The sequence below is a fragment of the Phalaenopsis equestris genome, unplaced genomic scaffold, assembly GCF_001263595.1.
Source record: "Phalaenopsis equestris unplaced genomic scaffold, ASM126359v1 Scaffold000002, whole genome shotgun sequence".
Lineage (NCBI taxonomy): Eukaryota > Viridiplantae > Streptophyta > Magnoliopsida > Asparagales > Orchidaceae > Phalaenopsis > Phalaenopsis equestris.
In genome coordinates this window covers 18355510-18377053 of record NW_018164444.1, presented here as the reverse complement: position 1 = coordinate 18377053, position 21544 = coordinate 18355510, and the positions used below count along the sequence as shown (strand labels likewise).

The 21544-nt window shown below is 32.4% G+C and overlaps 1 protein-coding gene across 5 annotated transcripts in view; it reads right to left on the bottom strand.

Annotated features, from left to right (window-relative positions):
• Positions 1–21544, bottom strand: part of LOC110032283 — a 116750-nt gene that overhangs the window by 36661 nt on the left and 58545 nt on the right. For all 5 annotated transcript variants that reach the window (XM_020735878.1, XM_020735870.1, XM_020735862.1 and 2 more), the window contains exons 10-13: positions 13983–14138; positions 7747–8177; positions 7134–7647; positions 6735–7067 (exon numbers count right to left, since the gene is read on the bottom strand). In XM_020735878.1, the coding sequence (XP_020591537.1) occupies positions 6735–7067; positions 7134–7647; positions 7747–8177; positions 13983–14138 (1434 nt within the window). The remainder of the gene's footprint in view (positions 1–6734; positions 7068–7133; positions 7648–7746; positions 8178–13982; positions 14139–21544) is intronic.

Below are 21544 nucleotides of genomic sequence, written 5' to 3'. Positions count from 1 at the left end.
TAGACCCTAGACTTATCCTAGTCCGATGATCCATATGTGGCATTAACAAATTTTCCCAATTGCCAGAAGGATTTGAGTTAATATCCAAGCTCAAATCCCGGTGCACTGGGTTTCACTATAAGTTAACTCATTGCGGGAATTTCACTGTTGATTTAACTAAGGAAGCGTGGGTCACGTCTCGGTGTATCATGTCTAGTGTCTTAGTCGGTTTGTAAATTAGGGTTAAGTGTCTAGTTTCACTGTGCATTCGAGGATTAGGTGAATGGACTCTTTCTTACCTAGGGTATGCTTCTAAAACCTTAGGAAGTTACACTGCAAAGATTAGATAGATGGGCTCTCACCTAGGGTGTGCTCCTAAAGTCTAGGAAACCTACACTGAGGATTAGGTGGATGGTTACCTAGGGTGTGCTCCTAAAGTATAGGAAGATTATACTGAGGATAAGGTGGATGGACTCTCAACTAGGGTGTGCTCCTATAATCTAAAAAGCCTACACTGAGGGCTAGGTAAATGGACTCTCACCTAGGGTGTGTGCTTAAGCTCTAGAAAGCCTACACTGAGGACTAGGTGGATGGGCTCTCACCTAGGATGTGCTCCTAAAACTCTAGGAAGCCTACTATTTAACTTATGCTTAAGGTGATTTAAGGTTTTCTATATCTTCCAAGTAATTAAATCATCAATCCCCATCTTTATGACTTAACCATTTAAAAAGTGAAATAAAACAAAAGAAAGGGAAAGGTCGACCCACTTCCAAAACTAGCAAAGTGAAAGGGAAAAACGGCAAGTGGATCGACCTAAAAAAAAAAATTTAAATGACAATCGATTGAAACCCAAAATAGTGAAAAAAAAAGGTCTCCCTAGAACCAACTCTGAACCACATGTGAATCAACATTTAAAGGCTACATAAACCTCCTCAAAATAATGCATGAAACAACCCCAAAATGATACATTCAATGCCTCCAAAACAGTATTCAAGGCTAGCCCAAATCAGCCATCAAAAGACCCCAAAAACAATGCATATATTGCCTCAAATCATCCCACCAAAATGCACCAAAACGGTGCCAAAATAGTGTCAAAACCAGCCGACAAAGGCACTCAAAGTGGTGATTTATAGTGCTCAAAACAGTGCCAAAATGGTGTAAAAATTGCTCCAAAATCAACCCACAATACCCCCCAAAATAACCCTTAAATTTATCTCAAAATAGTATGCACACCTCTCCAAATCAGTCAATAAAAGCACCCCTAAACAGCTCCAAAATATTGTCAAAATGGTGTAAAAAATATTCTAAAACCCAGCCCACAAAAAAAAAAAAAAAAAAAATTTAAAAAAGAGCCGACTCTAACCAAAAACAACCACAAAACGGTGCTTTTAATGTCTCAAAAAAAAAAAAAACAGTGTATAAGACAACGTTAAAATAATGTTTTAATTGTTTCCAAAACAATGTATAAATAGCCTCAAAATGACAGGTGAAGTGACAAAAAAATAACAGGTAAAGTGACACATCCACAAAGGAATTAAAACTCTTTTGCATTTCTGCACAAAATTCTTCTTGCCTTAATTTTTCTTCAAATACTTTCTTAAATTGCTCATTACTTAAATTGCTCATTACTTTCTTAAATCAGTGTATAAGACACCTTAAAATGATGTTTTAATTATTTCCAAAACAATATATAAATAACCTCAAAATGACAGGTAAAGTGACACATCCACAAAAGAATTAAAACTCATAATGTTAGACGTGTGAATACATAAGATTTGTGTGGCACTTGGGTGAGTTTCTCCAACTTTAATATGTAAAAAAATGCATGCCCAGACCTGAACACCAATTTGTCTCGTCTTTCTAATAGACAATTTTTTTTTACAAAGTTCTCATCAACGAGTTTTCTGCAACATTATAAATCTTATACAAAATGCGTATTTGTAGTTGGGGAAGATGCTAAAGAATCACATTCTAATGGGGGTAAATCGATGACTCAAGAATGACAATATCCTGGCTTTATGAAGTTGATAGAAATTTTAAATTACAACACATTCCTCCGTGTGATTATGATTTTATCATGTAGGAGCGCATGGTAAAAACTAAAAGGTAAAACTCTGACCGAATGATTCAAATTTTTATCAAATAACTATAATTATGAAGAGAAAGCCAGTATAAAGTGACAAATGGGACAACAATGATTCAGTTTATCAGCTGAGAATTCGATACATATGATTAATCATAACATGTCAATGTAAAGTATATAGCATGCCAATGTAAAGTATAAAAAAAGGTTAAGAAAGATTTACTAGCATGCCACTCAGATCTTTTTATACCTGATTTGAATTGTGCGAGAGAAGAACAATAAGGTGGCTTCAACTCAGACAATTGAAATTCTGGTTCTCTTGAAATAGAGCACCAGTGTCGGTTTTCATCAGGGAGTCGCAAAGCTTAATAAAAGTAGAAAAATGCGAGTTTCGTGTCTCCGTACATTGCAATCTCGTCGTTGCCTCCTAGCAAGCTCCACTAGGATTGCACTGAGGGTTCGATTGAGAGAGTGGATGCGAAGCAGGCGAGCGGGAGTTTTGGTGCAGGAGGCGCGATCGAGAGGAGAAAGGGGCGAGGGAGAGCTTCAATCGAGCGAGCAAGAGGTGAGCGGGGGTCTTCAGTGCAGCGGAGGAGAGGCGAGCGAGGGCTTCGATCGAGACAGGAGAAGACGAGCAGGAGTGGGATCGAGCGCTCTCGGTTGGTGGGGGAGTCGAGCGAGGCCCTTTGGTGCTTCGAGCGCTTCGATCGGTGGAAGAAGAGAGGAGACGGGGTCGAGCGGGAGGTCTCGTTCAATGTCTGCTTCGAGCGCTTCGATCGTTGGAAGAAGAGAGGAGACGGGGTCGAGCGGGAGGTTTCGTTCGATGCCGCGGGGGGTCTTCGGCGCAGAAAGATCGCTGCGAGGGAGATGAGCAGGAGTGAGCGGGGATTTCGTTCGCTGCCGAGGAAGGAGACGAGCCGAACTTCGATGCAGAGAGACGAGGCGAGGCAAGGGTCGATGCGGAGAGGCGAGACCAGGCGAGCTTCGATGCCAAGAGGCGAGACAAGGCGAGGTCCTTAGAGATGGGAAGAAAACGGGATCTTTGTATTACGCCCCTTCGATAAAGACGTTACGCTGGGAATTAAATGGATTCCGTTGATTGAGAAATTCCGTTGATTGAGAAATTCAAATGGAAAGCTCATAACACCTAATTAAAGAGATTGGTCGGACTTGGGCGGACTTTCTTTTGAAATTCGAAATTTAAGATTTAAAATTGTTTAATCCTTGCTCAGCCTGTATCAAACCCAAGTTAAATCTGGGTTGAGCCCGGACCCGCACCCTGCTAAAGTGCATCGATTTTCGTGTTAGTCGCTCGCGCGCGAAACCATAGCAATATGGGTATCCTTCTTAGCTAAAGTCGACGTCCTGGACGCATCCATGTGGTCCGTTTCGTCATCCTTCGTCATCCGGGGTCGTCCGGACGAGTTTGCCGGCGGGCGAGTCAATTCAAGTCAAAGTCGTGTGTGATGCAGCGAGTGCGGGAAAAGCGGCGTTCACGAATAATCGAGTCACAAAGGGTTCACCCAAGGCGTTCACCCAAGGCTGTTTGATCCTATAGGAACTCATTTCCGGGCCCTCTACATGTCGGTCCTTAGCCCTTACAACTGGAAGTTGAGTGCTTGAAACCACTCATGCGAGTTCTTAAAAAAAATGAGTCCAAGAAGTGACTTGAAGTTCTACGGGAGGTGGGCTTTGAATTAAATGGATTCCGTTGATTGAGAAATTCAAATGGAAAGCTCATAACACCTAATTAAAGTGAGATTGGGCGGACTTTCTTTTGAAATTCAAAATTGTTTAACCCTTGCTCAGCCTGAATCAAACCCAAGTTAAATCTAGGTTGAGCCCGGACCCGCGCCCTGCTAACGTGCATCGATTTTCGTGTTAGTCGCTCACGCGCGAAACCATAGCAATATGGGTGTCCTTCCTAGCTAAAATAAACGTTCCAGACGCGTTGGTACGGTCCGTTTCTTCATCCGAGGTCGTCCGGACGAGTTTGCCGACTGGCGAGTCAAATCAAGTCAAAGTTGTGTGTGGTGCAGTGAGTGCATGAATTGCGGCGTTTGCAAGTGTTCGAGTCACAAAGGATTCACCTAAGGTCATTTGATCCTATAGGAACTCATTTTCGGGCCCTCTATATGTTGGTTTTTAGCCCTTGTAACTAGAAGTTGAGTGCTTGAAACCACTCATGCGAGTTCTTCACAAAAATGAGTCAAGAAGTGGATCAAAGCTCTACGGGAGGTGGGCTCCATTATTAGTCCGCTATGATGGCCAACAAGGAACTCTTAAGGCTAGATTTTGCGTTCTGGGAGTAGGAAACTAAGACTTCACTAAAAATGAGGTCAATAATGTTAAAGCATATATTGCTCCCAAATATATATTTTAAAAAATATATTACTATAAACTTTTAGGATTCAAATTACTTCCAACCAAATATTAAAAAAAAATATATTTCATAAATTTATTATAGGAACAACCAAACAATCATGAGTATTCAAAATCCAAATACAGCATATTTAGTTTATATTGTATTTGAAATACTTATGTATTCTAAATATTTGTAATCAAATGATCACTTAATCTTGATACTTTTCATGGGAAAAGATACTTCATATTGCTAGTAGGATCTACCCATACTTTTATCTAGGTTAAAAGGTTTTAATAATGCGCTAAGGCAACAATTAGTTTTCAAAATTGCAAGATTATGAACGGCCTAAAGTAATGGTTGGATTGCTTTATGTTGACCTTCAGAAGTGCATGGGTTCTTATAAGAAGATAGCCACTAAAAGCATATGAGAGATTGCACCAAAGACAAGAATAGAAACAATCAAGTTCTTGATGTTAATCATTCTAAGATGGATTTTAATAGTACTAAGACAAGAGCAAAGGAAAAGAATTCCATAAAGTTGAATAGAAAAAATGGGATAAGCATAATAATGACTCCAAATGGGTGATAAATTAATTATTTGACTTTTACTTTTTTTTATCTACAAATCTACCCCATCTAGTCTTGAAGTAGTGTTATCCAAAAGTTTATCCATTATGATTTTAAATAAAACTTGACTAGTATCTTCCTGAATTCCACATTCCGCATCAATGCACATACCTAGAAGAAAATGCAAATAAATAGATAAAGATATAAAACAATTGATACATCTAAAAAATTACTAGAAATACAAGTAAGAGGATCCCTTGAAATTTTCTATTATAAAGTCTCCACACGTGTGGAACCCATGGCAAGGAAATAAAAGAAATAACCAACCAATCTTTTTAGAGAAATGGCTGAAATGCCATCAGGTTGGAGCCAAATATTGCTTAGCATACATTCATCGCTAGAAAGTCAACTCATTTGCTACTCGTTGTGGCTTTTGTCCGAAAAGGAACAGGGGTCAAACTATAAGGCTAAGACTCGTCCAAGAAAGCAATGTGGGAATTGACAACTTTAATGTTGGACTGGAAGAAGAATTTCAGGTAGAAAAGCTGATGTCTAAGACATTATAAGAGATTTATAATTATTCGACTATAATACTTGATGTATATGTTTTATTGAAAGAGACTCATGGGCAATTGGTCGACCATGATGTTAAATGTTTTTCCTTTTGTTGTGCAAAATATTATAACGACTTATTTCGCTTAATTTATTAGACACCATCAATTTCTTTTATAGTATTTTTCTTTTATAGCAACTCAAGGCTGAAAAAAGTAAGGCAGCCTCATCAACATGGACTGTCCTTTACCTGAGAGTCATGGCTCTTCTTCAAGAAAAAAGTCACCATGGCTTATTCGCCTTTTGCTTGGTCGAAATCACAGTCTTTAATCCCTAAGTTAGACATCCTAGTCCTCTATTGGATGAGTTGCGATTTAAGAAATGAGGTTTCTCTAATGTCGGCTTGGTTGTTAATCTAGACCTTGTTCTAAAGTTTTTCTTTTTTCTCTCTCCCTTGACTCCAAGACAGGGCATGATTACCGAGCGTGAGCAACCATTGCGATGACATAATGAAAGTATTTAATTATTGTGAGTTTAAATTAAATTATCACCATCGACAAACTATTTTGAATGGTAAATAGAATTGGCTCTTAGCTTTAAAAAAAATTTCACTTGAATATTTTAATTTTATAATTTTCTTAAAACTCTAATATTTTATCTTTTTTTGAATCATGGATGGAAAGAAGTTGAGACACAGTGAGAAGACGGATAAAAGATCTAAGGCTTCCATCAACACAGCCCAAAAGAGCTAGTCTCAATCTTCTCGTCATAATCAACCACAACAATTACAGTCTCATGAACATTAAGATTTAGGTAATCTTAAAGAACAATTCCTTTAATTTCCACTTTTAGCCCCCCCCCCCCCCCCCCCTCTATTATTAAGAAGTCTCTTTATATATGTATGATTTATTTTGAAGGTTCTCCTAATACTTTTATGACAAATGGACAAATTAATCATTTTACATCGCAAAGGTTACCTTCAAGTATAGTATTTAATTTGCTCTTCTCAAAAGCCTATCACAAATGCCAACAGCATAAAGCGTTATTTTGAAACTGGAAATTATGAGGGATCAAAGATAAGAAATTAGATAAAATCTGCTAATGATGTGAGCAATATTCAAATGCCAACTAACTCATAAGTCATCATAAATTTGAAATTGAAATAAATTAAATCTGGGGGAGTAATACCAAGTAGTTCTTCTCCCTGAGATAGTTGAAGGCTGCAAAAATGTCACGCTGAGGATACTTTTGTAGAGTTCTAGCAAGTAAATTTTGCACTCCAGGGGTTTTAGAAAAACTTAGGAATACAAGCTTAAGAAGCTCAATAGCATTAGCAATGGACAATGATTTGTATATTTGACTTAAGTTTCCCTTTCCTCTAAATTTGAGAAATTTTCCTCGAGATGAATAATTATTTAATTTGTTCTGATCAGTAGCAGAAGAAACAACTACTTTAGCAGGATCTTTCTTGTCACTGTCATGCAATACACCTCCAGCACAAGATGAGGCGCTACATTTTTTCTGTAAAAAATACAATTAGAACGGCACACAATTGGGATAAAAATTAAATAGTTTCTAATGACTTACAGGTCCATGAGAAGTAAAATTTAAGTTATCAGACAAAGGATTATGAGTCCACCCTCCGTCAGGTCTGCCTCCAACACTCCTAGCATCCTCCTTTTTTGCAAGCCTTCTGTATTTCAACACCTCATCAAGTGCCATCCTTACTTCAAAGTCTTCAAAATTATCCCAACCGTCATGTTGAAAATTTGATTTGCAAATATTTACACAAGAAACCGAGTCATTATGAACAGTATCACACAACATAAAACTTTCGTCAATCTTCTCAAAATTATCAATATCAGTGGATTTCTGGTCCGGCTTATTCCGTGAATTATCCAAGTAATGAGTATACCTTTCTCCAAGAAGGTTACAGAGTCTCAAAACTGCTCTTCTGATATTGGAGTTCTTATTCAAAGTGGTCATTCTTCTTTTACATGTGTTTGGCTGAGCTGGAAGATCACAGAGTGTAGGCCAGTCAACTCTCGAAAACCTTGCTCCAAGCATCGCACGATGCCTTGCATACTGCATAACTAATTTCCTGTGAAAAAAAAAAAACAGAAAGAAAAATGAAAAATTAAATTTAAAATTACAAATATGACCCTAAACAATACTCAGATTAGTTGTGAACAATCACTACCTATCTGAATTGTCAGTCCAAGAGAATTTTCTTTTACGGCTAGGCTTTAGCTCATTAAAAGCACATTTAGTGATTAAAGCTGCTGTCTCAGCTTCTTCACAGGGTTGGAGCTGAACTTCAGTAGGACTCAGTTCCTCGTCTCTACATGCTTGAACGGTACGGACATTTACAGCTGCAGGTGGAGAGCAAGAATCTAAATGCATCACCTCCTCATCAAACTTAAATGAGGTTTTTTCATCTGATATATTTAACTCTCCTGGAGGTACATTTTGGGTTTGATCACGCAATGTATGATTTGAAAGCCTCCTCATCTTTCGAGGAACAGGCCGAATGATGTTCGCATCGTCATTTTGTTCCCGTCCTTCATATTTCAAGTGATTGAAGTGCTTAGCAAGACGCGTTTGTCGGTTATCGTAGCAGACCCGGAGCACCTAAAACGATTTTTATAGCTAATAAATATCAATAATGCCATGCCATTCACATGAATACAAACAGACAAAAAAATAGAAATTATAGAAACTATTAAATGAGAATTTTAAGGAGGATTTTATTTGAAAGAGGATAAGGAACAATAAAAAGAGGTAGACTATTGATTAACTCAAAAAAGTGAAGTAGTGTTAAGCCTTTTGGAGCAAATGAGATGTCTACTTACCTTTTGTAAGTTATGTGAAGGCATTACAATGATTTTGCTAAAACATATTTTTAATAATATTTTGAGAATTTGAGATTATTCAAATGTTTAGAGAAATTGTATTTCAACATAAATAATTAAAAATAAAAGAAATTTAAAATTATGCTAAATATAAAGGTATTAAACTTACAAATCATAAATGAAGCAATAAGAAAAAGAAATAGAGCATAAGTTTAGAAAAATGACAATTTTAAAAACTGATGTAGTTGCAAGAGATATTTTAGTAAAACAATTAATAAAAAATCAGAGAGACCAAAGAAAATATATATTTATGTAATTTATACTGAGACCTTAAGAAAGCATGTGATCATTTAATCTAAGTGCCATGAGAATTGATTCAGTGCACATTAAAGTAAGAAAAAAAAACATGCCAAATGTATATAGAAATTTTTAAAAATATGTATGATAGAGCATAGGCTATTGTTAGAAGTAGTTTTGCAATGACCAAAAATTCTCCATTTACAATAAAATATATCAAAAACCAACACTGAATCATATACAGTCATATTGTTTATGGAGATTTTATATATGATATTCCAAGTAATGAATTGGTGTTTGTCTTTTAGCAAATGAAAGTTATAATAAATGACCTATTCATTAAAAAATAGGTTAAAAATTAGAAAAAAGAAGAAAATTTTCAGAAGATAACAGGGATTAAAATATGCTAAAAAAAACTTAGCATTAAATCTACAAACTTTAAGTGTGAACAAATAATAATAAACTAATACAATCAGAGGAAAAAGTAACACTTAGGTGTGACAGGTTTCATTATCTAGAATTTAGTATACAAAAGAATAGGAATATAAATGAGGTTATAACATTTAGAGTTAAGCAAGTGTGATTAAAATAAAAGTGCTTCAAGGGTATTATGCAATCATAGGATACCAAAGATACTTGAAGGATAATTTTAATAAAATAATAATTATATATGTAATACTATATGGATCTGAAAGTTGGTCAAAGAAATGGTCATTGATATCCGCTGTGGACATGAAAAAATGAGAATGTTAAAATGAAAGCATGGCAAACAAGTATAAATTTAAAAATGCTAATAATAAAATAATGGTGAGTGACATCTATTCAAGATGTGATAACTGAAAATAGATCAAGAAGATTTGGACATGCTGTTATAAGTCATTGGTTCTAACACAGTGCTAATGTTAGAAGTGCATGACTATTCTCCACCTGCACCCCTACTAAACCACATCAGCAATCTAAAAATTATTCATAAGGCCTAAAAATGAGTCATACTTTTACAATGTTAGGTACCCCATGGGCATTTTGCTTCCTCAACTGATCTAAAATGTTTTACAATGCTCTAAAAATAATTCCAAACTTTCATCCACTTAAACGCCTTTAAGTCACATCAAATACAAAACAAAGACAATAGAAAGCATCGCTCACCCAAGTTACGGAAACTCTTTAAATTTGCACAGCTCCTAACTCTCTTCAAGGAATGCTTACTTCTATCACTTACTAAACTACTCCAGTTAAACAAGCATCAATTTCATTTATAATAAGTTCTAGTCACACCCGTGAACACTATGCTATGATTGAGTATAAGAGAATCAGTGATAATTGAGTAAATTAAAAGCAAAAATTACCTTCGAAGGCAAAAACTAGAGGACAAATAAAAATGAAAAAGAAAAATATTAACACATTTAAAGTGATACTTCTGAAAAAGTAAATGAACTAGGCAAAACCATTTTTTAAAAAAGCCCACTTTCATAGCAAAATCAGCACAACATGAGGTAAAAACAAAAAAAATTGCAAGATAAGAAGTAAAAATGTAACAAAATAAAATTCGCATGAGAACAAAAGAAAAAAGTATCCTTCTGCAAAAAAAAAAAAAAAAAGACAACCATATAAACTATCATTCATAATGCCTAACTTAAAAGCTTGATGAACAGTGAAAAGTGAAGATACTCAGACTCCAACAAAACCATAATGACGCTCAAGGACAAGAATTGAAGAGAATTGATTTGAGTTTCATTTTATCATTTGTGCTCAATTTATACCAGTCAAGAAAACCATCTAGTAGGAAACCTACAACATTTAAGAAAATTAAAAATAATTACAGAATAAATTATAATGAAAGCACCAGGGATTTGCGAAGTGGAAACAATAACCCCATCGACGAAATAGTGGCACAAAGAGAATAAGGTGGAATGCTAATTATATCAGCTATCAAAGTGGAATAGTTAATGGCATCGAGCTGTCTATGCAAAATAATGAATGCGAAGCAGTGAGGTCAATAGAGTAAGATGGGCAGTGAATTCTAAGCATGGAAGGCAACTTGCAAGTGAGATCCTTGTTACATACGAAAGGATAAACATTTACAAAAGGGGTAAATTTCCAAACATTTCAAATCTCTCACTCAAAGTAAATGAATAAATGTTATCTATTCCAAGTTTACAAGCTCACTTTTGAAAGTTTGCCACTGATAATATATTGGTGAGAATATCGATAAGTCAAGAATTAAAAAGGAAAAATTAAAATTGAGGCATTTTATCTTATTGAGGCAAGGTGTAAGCCTCAAGATAGATCGAGAGGCACGCCTTAGATTAAATAAAAAAATCATAAAATTAAAGAAATTTCATATATATGCCAACAAATAATTACCTAAATAAAAAAATAATTAAAAAAAGTAAAACAAAATTCATTAAAAAAGATAATAAAAAATAGTTGATGAAAAAAGTAAAAAAAAAAAAAATCAAATTAAAAAAAATAAAAAATAAACTGTTTAACAAAAAAATGAAAATAAAAACAAAAATATTAAAATAAATAAATAAAATATTATTTAAAAAATAACTAAATAATTAATTTGATATTTTACAATAAACTTAAAAGAAAACAAATTGCAACCGCTACCTATAAATAGTTTAAACTCTAAACTTAGAAGCCTAAACTCTCTTATACATTGCTTAATAATATTTTTAAGACTTAAGTTCAAGTGTTTGCCTCATCTGCTTTGAGGCATGTAGTCTTGAAGCATAAGTCTCAAATGTAATAGGTGTAAACCTCACTCAAGCTAGAAAATTGTAAGCATATAAGTGCTTCATGGTAACCTCATTATAAAGCACATCTTCAGGCAAACAACATTTCAAACAAGGCAACTAATTGCTCACATGTGGCAACCAATGGAGTACACATTGTCCAACTTCCACCATACAAAATGTCTATCAACTTCAATATGTTTCATTCGATCACTTTGCATACAATTCATGCAATGTTAATGAATGACTAGTTATCATAATAAAGCATTTGATCTTTTCACTCAATCCTCAAATTCACCGAGATAATTTTTAATCATAAGAACTCATAGATCCCCAATGTCATTAATTTAAACTTCGCTTTTGAAATGGATTTTGTTACCATATTTTATTTTATTTTTAATTTATCCATATTACTAGTTTGTCCACATAAAACCCACAATTTCCTAAAGTCAAACTTTTATCAATTATAGAGTATGCATAGCCGGCTTCCATATAGGTTTTAAGAGTCAGATCATTCACCATTTTGAATAAAATTCCTTGCTTGAAGATCCTTTTAATTTATAAAATTTAAAGCATTGCCATAAGCTAAGATGCTTTAGTGTGCATAAATTGATGTATAGCATTTAACAACGTATGTAAGTAAAGTATAATATATCACAGTAAATAAGTCTTCTCACAAGTCATTAATAGGAAATTGTTCCTACTACTGTGTCCTCTGAGAATCGCAAAATTTATAATTAACTTTTATGGGCGCCCAACTCGCCTGCTTTTCAATAGGTCTAATATGTATTTATGTATGAACGAAAAAAATCCCGAATCAAAATTTACAACCTCAATACCAATAAAGCAAGTTAGTTTACCTAATCCTTGATTTCAAAAACTTGGGGCATCCACTTATTTAAAATTTTCATATCTTCCAAGTCACTTCATGTTACGACGATCTCATTGACATTAACTAGTAACACAAAAACTCATAAAATTGTGTTTCACAAATAATACATGGTTTCCTTGACTTTATTCGTATCCCATGTTGAGCATCAACATGACGAACATCACGAATCATGCCTTATATAGTGCTTCAAATCATTTAGTCATCTTTCAATTTACACATCTTTGGTTCTATGATTGAGTCAAACCCTGATGGGATCTACATATGCACATCCTCCTTTAAGTAATCTTGCAAAAATGTATTATTTCTATTGAATTGTTGTGTCTCCAAGTCTTTGTTAGTTCTTGATGATGAAATAACTCAAATGGTGTCCACTTTATCAACTAGCGTAAAATTTCATGAAGATCAATCCCATATGTTTTAGTTCAACACTTTCTAGTTAGCCCTCAAATTTTTACATTATAGTAAAGATCAATCAACATCATACCGGTCTTGTTCTTTTTGGCAGTACCACAAATTTTCATGTTTTTTTGTAAGGGTGTCTATTTTTCCTTCACAGTATTGTTCAAATTCAAAATATTTTAAACCTTAGAGACTATTTTGAAGGTGAAAATAATATAGAAGCTGGAAAGAAAGAATTGGTGATAAAAAGAAAGATGCTTAAATGATAAGAAAAAAAATTTAAGAGAAGTTTAGACGAAGTTCCCGTAATTTTGTTAGAAGGCTCAATGGTTGCATCAACAACATCAATGCTTGCGATTGATTCAACTTTTTATCATCGAGACTGAACCTTTCATGAGGCTATAGGCAATCATAACTCCCCCTCTCTTCTTCACTCACATTAAGCACTGACTTCATTTAAGAAAAGAGCAAAATCCTTCCTGAGGATTTGTGCACTTGCAGAATTAAATCCACATTTAATACAATAAAAAAAATTATAAATTCAATCTTTTCAACAAACCTTTTATAAAAAGTTGCATTTTTATCACTATTTATTTCAGTTTCCATAATTTAGTGGAGTGCTCATAATATACTTCCGCATGCATTGGAAAGACATTTCACAAGTGAACAATTTTATAGAATGCTAAATATGATATCTAGAGGTGTGTAATCAGTAAATTCAGATGGATTGGTTGATGTATTTGTTAAAACAATTTAACCAAATCAAATAACAAACTGAACCGAACTGAGTAGAAAAATATAAAATCGAAGAAAAAAATAATTCAATTTATTTGATCCGGGGTGAGTATAATTGAACATTGAAAATCCAATAAAAGGGTATGCATTTAGTCAATTCAGATGGTTTGATTAACAAATTTATTAAATCAATTAGTTGACGGAATTCATTTAACCACAACATAGTTTGCTATTTTTGTTTAATCAAAATTCTTTTTCTAAACAGAAACAGTAATCTAATTCAATAAACCAAACCGAATGAATTAAATAGGCTATTCATTTTTTTGGTTTAAACAAATTAATGCACACCCCTATTATCAAATGTTACTTCGGTGTACTAGCCATAAAAAAATTTTACAAAACATGTGGCAAAAAGAATGTTAAAATATCGTGGTACGGATAATTGAAAAAGAACATCATAACTCATTAGAAGAAAACTCAAGTAAAAAGGTACAGAAGATGGTGTTTAGATCAGGATACCGACTTGTTCCAGTGTCAGGTTCAACTCCCTGGAAGTCTTTACACATTTACTGAATGAGATTTTATTTGTTTGATCATCAGTTTTAACATACTTCAGCAGCTTCAACCTTTGCTCAGTAGTCATAACTCGAACAGAAGACCATGAGCGGCGATGAAACACCTATAAATGCATAATCCAAACAAATTCATGGATGTTGATGAAGTTATAAAATAACAACAAAAAGTTTGGGCATTTTTTTAGGCAAATAAAGTGAATAATCATCTATTTTTCATAGGGAATGCAAAAAAACAAGCTAGCCAAACAAGGCTACACACAAGCTCAGAAATACAAACTAAAATTTAAACATGAAGTTTTCACAATTACCAAATTCTACTTGGAAAGCGGTTTTAGACCAGATAAAAATCTAAAAATACCCAAAAAGTGTTTGGCTTGGTTAACTTTTTTTTCTAAGATGTTCATAGAGTTTCTACTTTTGTGTAGGGTCACATCAAGTTAAGTTTGACTTGAGTCAAAAATTGATTGGTTTTGAGCTAGATTTTTGCGCTAATTTGAATAAAATCTATTAATTTCATAAAACACTTGTAATCACTAATTAAGATTATAAGCAACATAAAATTACTATATAAATGCATGTGGAAAACACAATGTAATGATAATACTCACTCGCACAAACAAATATGGGCATATATCATGTATCAAGTCAATTTTGAAAAGAATCAAACTTATGCTAAGTAAGACATCTTTATATGAAAGCATATCAATTACAACATTGATTTAATTAAATTTTGGTTGAGTATCAAACAAGCTTTAAGCTCTGGTCAGCATACTAGCCGCACTTTATCACTAGGCAATCTCAGGCCAAAGGAAACAAGCTAACTGTGTCCCAAAGAAATCAAAGCAACAACATGGCAACGGAAATAAAATAGTAACATGTGAATGAGAATAAACTAGTTATCTTACCTTAGTAGAAAACTATTAATAATCCATTCACTATAAATATCAATGTTACCATTAATATGACTAGAGCCAAGTTTCCACAAAGGAAATAAAATTAAAAGCCGCAATAGAATTGGCATTGATCCATCAAATAAAGGTCAACTTATACCTTAACAGCAGTTTGGAAAATTTCTTTTATTTGAACTAAGCCGGGACAAAGTTTATGAAAACATCCATAACAGCAAAGCACTTGCCCATGCGACCATAGCATGGGCATAAATACTTCAATATAATTTATATATAAATTAAAGAAACATTTGTATATATATAGATTAAAGAAATATTTGTATATATATAAATTAAAGAAATATTTGCATGACCATAAGCAAACCATTTTTTTTTTGAGTAACTATATTTATATATAAATTAAAGAAATATTTGTAAAACAATTTAGAAGATTTTTTATGTGTGATTAGAATTGACTTGATGGTTATAGATTTTAGTTTCCATTGAATTTCTAAACTCTAAAGGATCATGCATTTGATCCTAATTATTTGGATGATCATGCATATGATAAGGCATGGCTTAATCATAAGAAAGTAGTTGCTGATAGTCATCATAAAAAATCTTGTTATAGCCACCATTACAACTTTTAGGTAGAATTCAAAATTTAAAATGACATAAATGATTAACAAATCATATATACAGACCGGGAGAAATTAAGGTAAATATGAATTAATCAAACATAAAATGTTCCAGTTAGTCATTTTCAGGATTTGACTTGCCAACACTTCTTGTGATCATATTCAGTTGTTGAGAAAGTGTTGCAACTGATGTGAATCTTACAAGTACCTCTCCATCTCCTCTATAAAAGTCTACTAAATTTATGAATCAAAGGCTCTCATCAACTCATTTTGAAAATGCTTTTGAAAGAAATTTTCAAAGGATAATTCAACTAATGCATTCCTAAAGAGCTTCACCTTCGTACCATCTTTTCTCTTCGAATCTCCAGGAATCTTTAAATTGATTTCAATAGTAATATTTTAATATTACATATTTGAGATTGTTTATATTTGATTAGTTTGTGATTTCTTTTAGCAACCATAAAAGTCTAAAACAAGACTGGTTAGAAGCTTTTGCCTTATATAAGGTGCTTGGGTGCTTAGCTCGTAAAGATATCTACATAGGTTGCACTTGACATCAAGGTGAGTGTGTAGGTTTTAAACGCTTCTCCATTTACTAAATGAGTAAATTAATTGGGTATGTAGTTACTAGTTTGATAGCTTAATCCAAATATAGTGTAGTAGGTGTGGATGTTGGTTGCTTAGATGTCGAACCACATAATTATTATGTTTCAATGTTGTTTAATTTAGATATAAGTTCTTGTTCATTTATATATTTTACTTTCTTGTGCTTGATTGACATTGTGGTGAATGGTATAATTGAACTCATGCTAAGCTTAATGAGAGCAAAAACCATGTAAGTGCTCAAATTGATAATAACTCTTATGCTACCACAATTAGATTAACTTCACCATATCCTTGCTTTAAGATTTAGGGAAAACTATATACTTAGAATTTGAAACTTTGTTATTTATCAAACTAGAATTTAAATTATTTTTTGAGCTATCAAACAGGTGCATTATGCGTGCCACAATTTAAAAATTAGGAATTAGATAAAAATGAAAAATATGGGTTGGTGTTTTACTGTGAACTTTGATATTTGGGTGAAAAATGGATAAATGGGTCGCTAGTTTTGTAAATAACAAAGTTCCAAGTGTGATGTCTGTAATTGCTCCTTAGATTTAGGACTTCGGTGCTCAGTGTATTAATTGCTTTAGCTAGTGCAATTGAGTCATCGACATGTATTGAGCTTAAAAATCATAGATTTAGCCTTCTTTAGTTCACTTGTGTGGTGCAATACTTGTGGGGGGGTTGAAATGTATTTGCAAGTGTATGTGATAATTTTTTATTGCAATATTATTTAATATGGTCAACAATTGCTGCTCTAATATATTAAACTTCCATATTTTATATAGTTTATCAACTACATTTGCAAACTTTGGGTGAACTTAATTATATATTTAATTGCTAAATAAATTAACTTTTATTTTGTTTTATTATGCGGGCTTTGAATAGGTAGGATTTCAACAGAAGTTCAACTGGTTGCACTCATCTGATTTAGCTTCGCACTCTTGGTGTACCCCACTGTATAAAATCTAGTTAGCATGTAAAAATAGAATGATTGAATTCAATATAGGTTGTCTCAAGATCTAGGACTTCCTAATACATATCCATAATTAGGGGTGTAAACGAACCGAACACGAACGAACAAAGCTTGTGTTCGTGTTCGGTTCGTTTAAAATTTAGTTTGTTTGAAATAAGCTCGTGTTCGTTTCTTAACGATCGCATTTTCACCCGTCCTTTGGGCTTAATTGAAATCCGATTTCGTGCAAATTCGTGAATTTCGTGTATTCTGTGTGTGCACGTGACGAAAAAGATCGTGACGATGTTTTCCTAAGGCTTGAAGTCCTATTTGGAACATTTTCCTTGAATCTTCACAAAATAGCCCATGACCGCTCGTTTATAAGACGATGGTCTTGTGCCAAAGATGCTAGACATCAAAGGAAAATAGGAATTGGCTGGAGCTTCTAGAAGGGTGAGTCTCAATTCTAGTTTTCTAAGATGGTCCATAGGGATTTCTAGAGCTAGAACCTAGACTCTAAGGAGGAGAAGAAAAGACCTCACAAAAATGAGGTCAACAGTTGTCTCAAGATCTAGGACTTCCTAATACATATCCATAATGAGATCCTCAAAATCCCACACTATCAAATTTGCAGATCACGAATATTTAATCAGAATATTACAAACCTTTTCAGGTAAAAACCAAGAAAATACAGTTCGAAAAATAATAATTTAATAATCTAATAGAAATTCATAAACACAAAAGTTAACTAATAGCTACAAAATAAGTGAAAAAGAATAAGGGGCAGAAGATCACAAAATAGAACCAAGCCTCAGGAGTACAATAAGATACTATCTCCCAAAAAACTTACATTTCAAATTGCACTGAGAGAACGCTAAAAAGAAAAAAATCCAACCAAAAATTCATTCAATCAACGTAAAAATCAAGCAGAATCATGTAGGATGCCTTCTACATGTCTAATACCCTATATTATGATAAGGAAATGTCCCTCAATTTACAATAAAAATTTAGAATTCCAGATCACAATCTTATATAAACCAAACATCAGCTAGATAAGCAATAAATCACAAAACAATTACAGACCAAATTGAGATGAATCGAATAAAGGAAAAACATAAGGTGGTAGAAAGGAGCAAGTTGAAGAAATTATGATCCCATAAAAAAAGACATTAAGAAAGTGAAATCCTCCGAGAACCTAAACAAGGAGATCACTAGAAAGCTGAAGGAACCAAAAACCTTGTAATAAATATAGTTGCTTTTGGTGACGAGCTGAATAGTTTACCAAAAATTTAGCAAAATAGAGATAAGGGCTTGAAAAAGGCATTTCACTTTAATCTGAAAAGAATTAAAAAAGAAATCAACAATGACATCATTCAGTTGATGTTTTTCGAGCTGATTTGAACAAAATTAATGAACTCCCACAAAAAAAAAAAAAAAATCCACAAATCTTCACATATAAACTTACTGCTCGACTTTATAAAATATATTTGATATCCATCATCAACCGTGGATATAATAGCATCTCCAATAATAGCTTCAGAAGAAAAAAGGTATGAAAGCTCAAATTTTATATATATAATATGCTATATGTGAATATCGATGCAAGAGACGAATAGGCTAGTATCCACAATCTTGATTAACAGTTTAAGATATAAAAGCGATACCAAAGCATTACAAGTGAGATAGATGCCATATCGAACTTATAAGCATTCACCTCAATATGTTAATTGACTTTATATGGTTCTATCTTTGAAGTAGTTAATTTCAAAAGATGCTTGAAAGAAACCTTTTAGGTCTAAATCAACAAGTTCCTTATCACCCATTTCTGTAGATTCCAACTTATATCATTTGTAGAGCTATAACTGTCACTATTAAAATTTTCACACAAATGACTTCGTGAAATAACAATTAAATGGTGTTATATGAAATGTGATGACTTCTCTAGATAGCATACAAATCACACAAATACGATACATCTATCATATGACCAAATAGCCAATTAAAAAAAATAAAATAAAATGACCTATCAAATAGAGATTATGAATAATATGCATTTAGAATTAATTAATAAGAATAAATTCTATATTTTAAGTTTCCTTTTAAGTCAATCAAAAAGAGCACAATATTCACCCAATAACTTTCTCCATCAAACACTTTTTATAAATTGCAGCTAAAAAAACCAGGATCCAAAATAAAACAAATAACGAATTGATAATTCAGCATAGCAAAATTGTCATAAAAGTTAATTTATAAAATCTTTAATTTAATTTATCAGCTAAATTACGCACAATTTATTCAATTTCACATTTAAAAATATCGAATTTATATTAGAAGTTCAGATTTGAATATAACCTCATGCTAATTTAAATTTCAAGCTCAAATTTAAAGAATTTGTTTATGTATAGGCAAAGTTTAAAATTTCGCAATTTTGTACAAAGACATTTTTCGTTTGTTAGGTGAGTCGTAAGCCTCCAATTTAAATAATTATGTATATTAATAAAAATCGTATAAACTATAAAGTGTGTAGTAATAAATATCATATTAATATTTTAACTTAGTAATACATTTAAAAAGAATATAAAAAAGTTCTAATTAAGAGGCAATAAATTACGCAAAATTAGATGTAATACATTAATACTCTAACATCAAATTATGAAATAAGATAGGTTATATAAATATTGAACTATCAAATTAAGATAATATAGCAAAAGAAAATCCTAAAATATCAAAACATAACAATAAAAAATAAGTTTAACTTAAGATTTCTCTCGATAATGTTGTCCCCACTTAATAAAAATGAAACAAGTAATCAACATTTGATTAACTTCACCACCCAAATAATTTTCATCAAAATCAACATAATCCTTAGTCGTATTAGTATTCTCACATTCCTCATTATTTTTAATCTCAATTATCGACTATTTCTAAATGAATAATAATCAATAAAAAAATTAATTTAAATAATAACTATGTTAATAAATAAAAGTTCAACAACATAAACTTTTATGGTAACTTTTTCATTTTATTTCTTACTATTTAAGGTTGGTGTGTGAAGGTTAATAGATGAAATGGTGTATTGATATAATTGCAATCTTATTTAAAAAGAAAAATCTACATATAGCCTCAAAATTTTGACACATTTTTGTATGGGCAAGCGACGCCTCAGCTTGAGTAAGGCATATGCCTTATCTTGGGCCATTGAGGTGTAAGCCTCATTGCGATTTTTTTAAGCGTTGAGATGGACCTCAAGATGCACTTCGTATTACGCAATTTTAAAAGATCTTTAGAAGCTCAACCGAATAAATATGTTCTAATGTTGATGTAAACTTAGATTGAACTATAGCATATATAAGATCAACATAAAAAAATTGATGAAACAAATATGACCATGCATGACGTTCACTTGATGTCCAATAGATAGGCTTTATAAGATGATAATGATTTTTTCTTTGTAAATTTTAATCAAATAAGTAGTCCTAAGAAGAAAATTGTTGTATTATATTTCTATATCTAAATTCTATAAAAAAATCTCATGGAGCTATTTTTGGTGAATCATTTCTTAAAACCTCCATAATTTCATATTTAAGACATTTTATCAAATAAAAATAATTACAAAAAAAATAAAAAAACAAATAAGAGTTGTTAACAAAATCATTGAACATTACATAAAATCAAAGCACTACATTATCTAACTTTAAGTACATGAATTGATTATCAAGTAAATTTTCTTACTTTTTAAGGGAAAATATTAATCTTAAAAAGCATATTTCAAATTAGCCTATGTAAGAATTTCATTAGCATCATTGTGATAAAAAAAAGGAGCATGCCCCACATACTTTGTTTTAAAAAACTCAACTCTTTAGAAATTAACCATATGAAATCCTAAAAACAATTTTCTAAATTACCAAATAATTTTAAAAGTTCCCTAAGATTATACCTACAATCAAATATAAGGAAGTAAAATCGAACCTAAAATATGTTAAATTTGCTTATAGTAAATTGAATTTATTTAAATTCAATCATATTTTTATTTTGATAAATTCAATCACGAGACCAAACAAATTACTAGAAATTAAGGAATAAGAGATCACCAAATAAATGAATCAAGCCTCACACAAATAAATAACTTACCTAAAAATCCTTCAATCTCCAATTATAAAAGGAGAAGGCTAAAAGGAATTGCAAACAACTAGGAATGTATTCAATCAAAGTAAAATAAAAGAGAACATTTTTTATATGCCTTGATCTTCTATGTTTATAATGACCAAACGATCCTAAAATTTTAAATGCGTTTATTTCAGTTTCAGACTTTTTTAGGCATTTAATCAAAGCCACTTACTCACCAAATCTATACTATTTTGATCATATTATCCACACTGTTGTTCCTTAAGAAAAAAAAAATGGTGAAGTCCAAATGAGGGCAT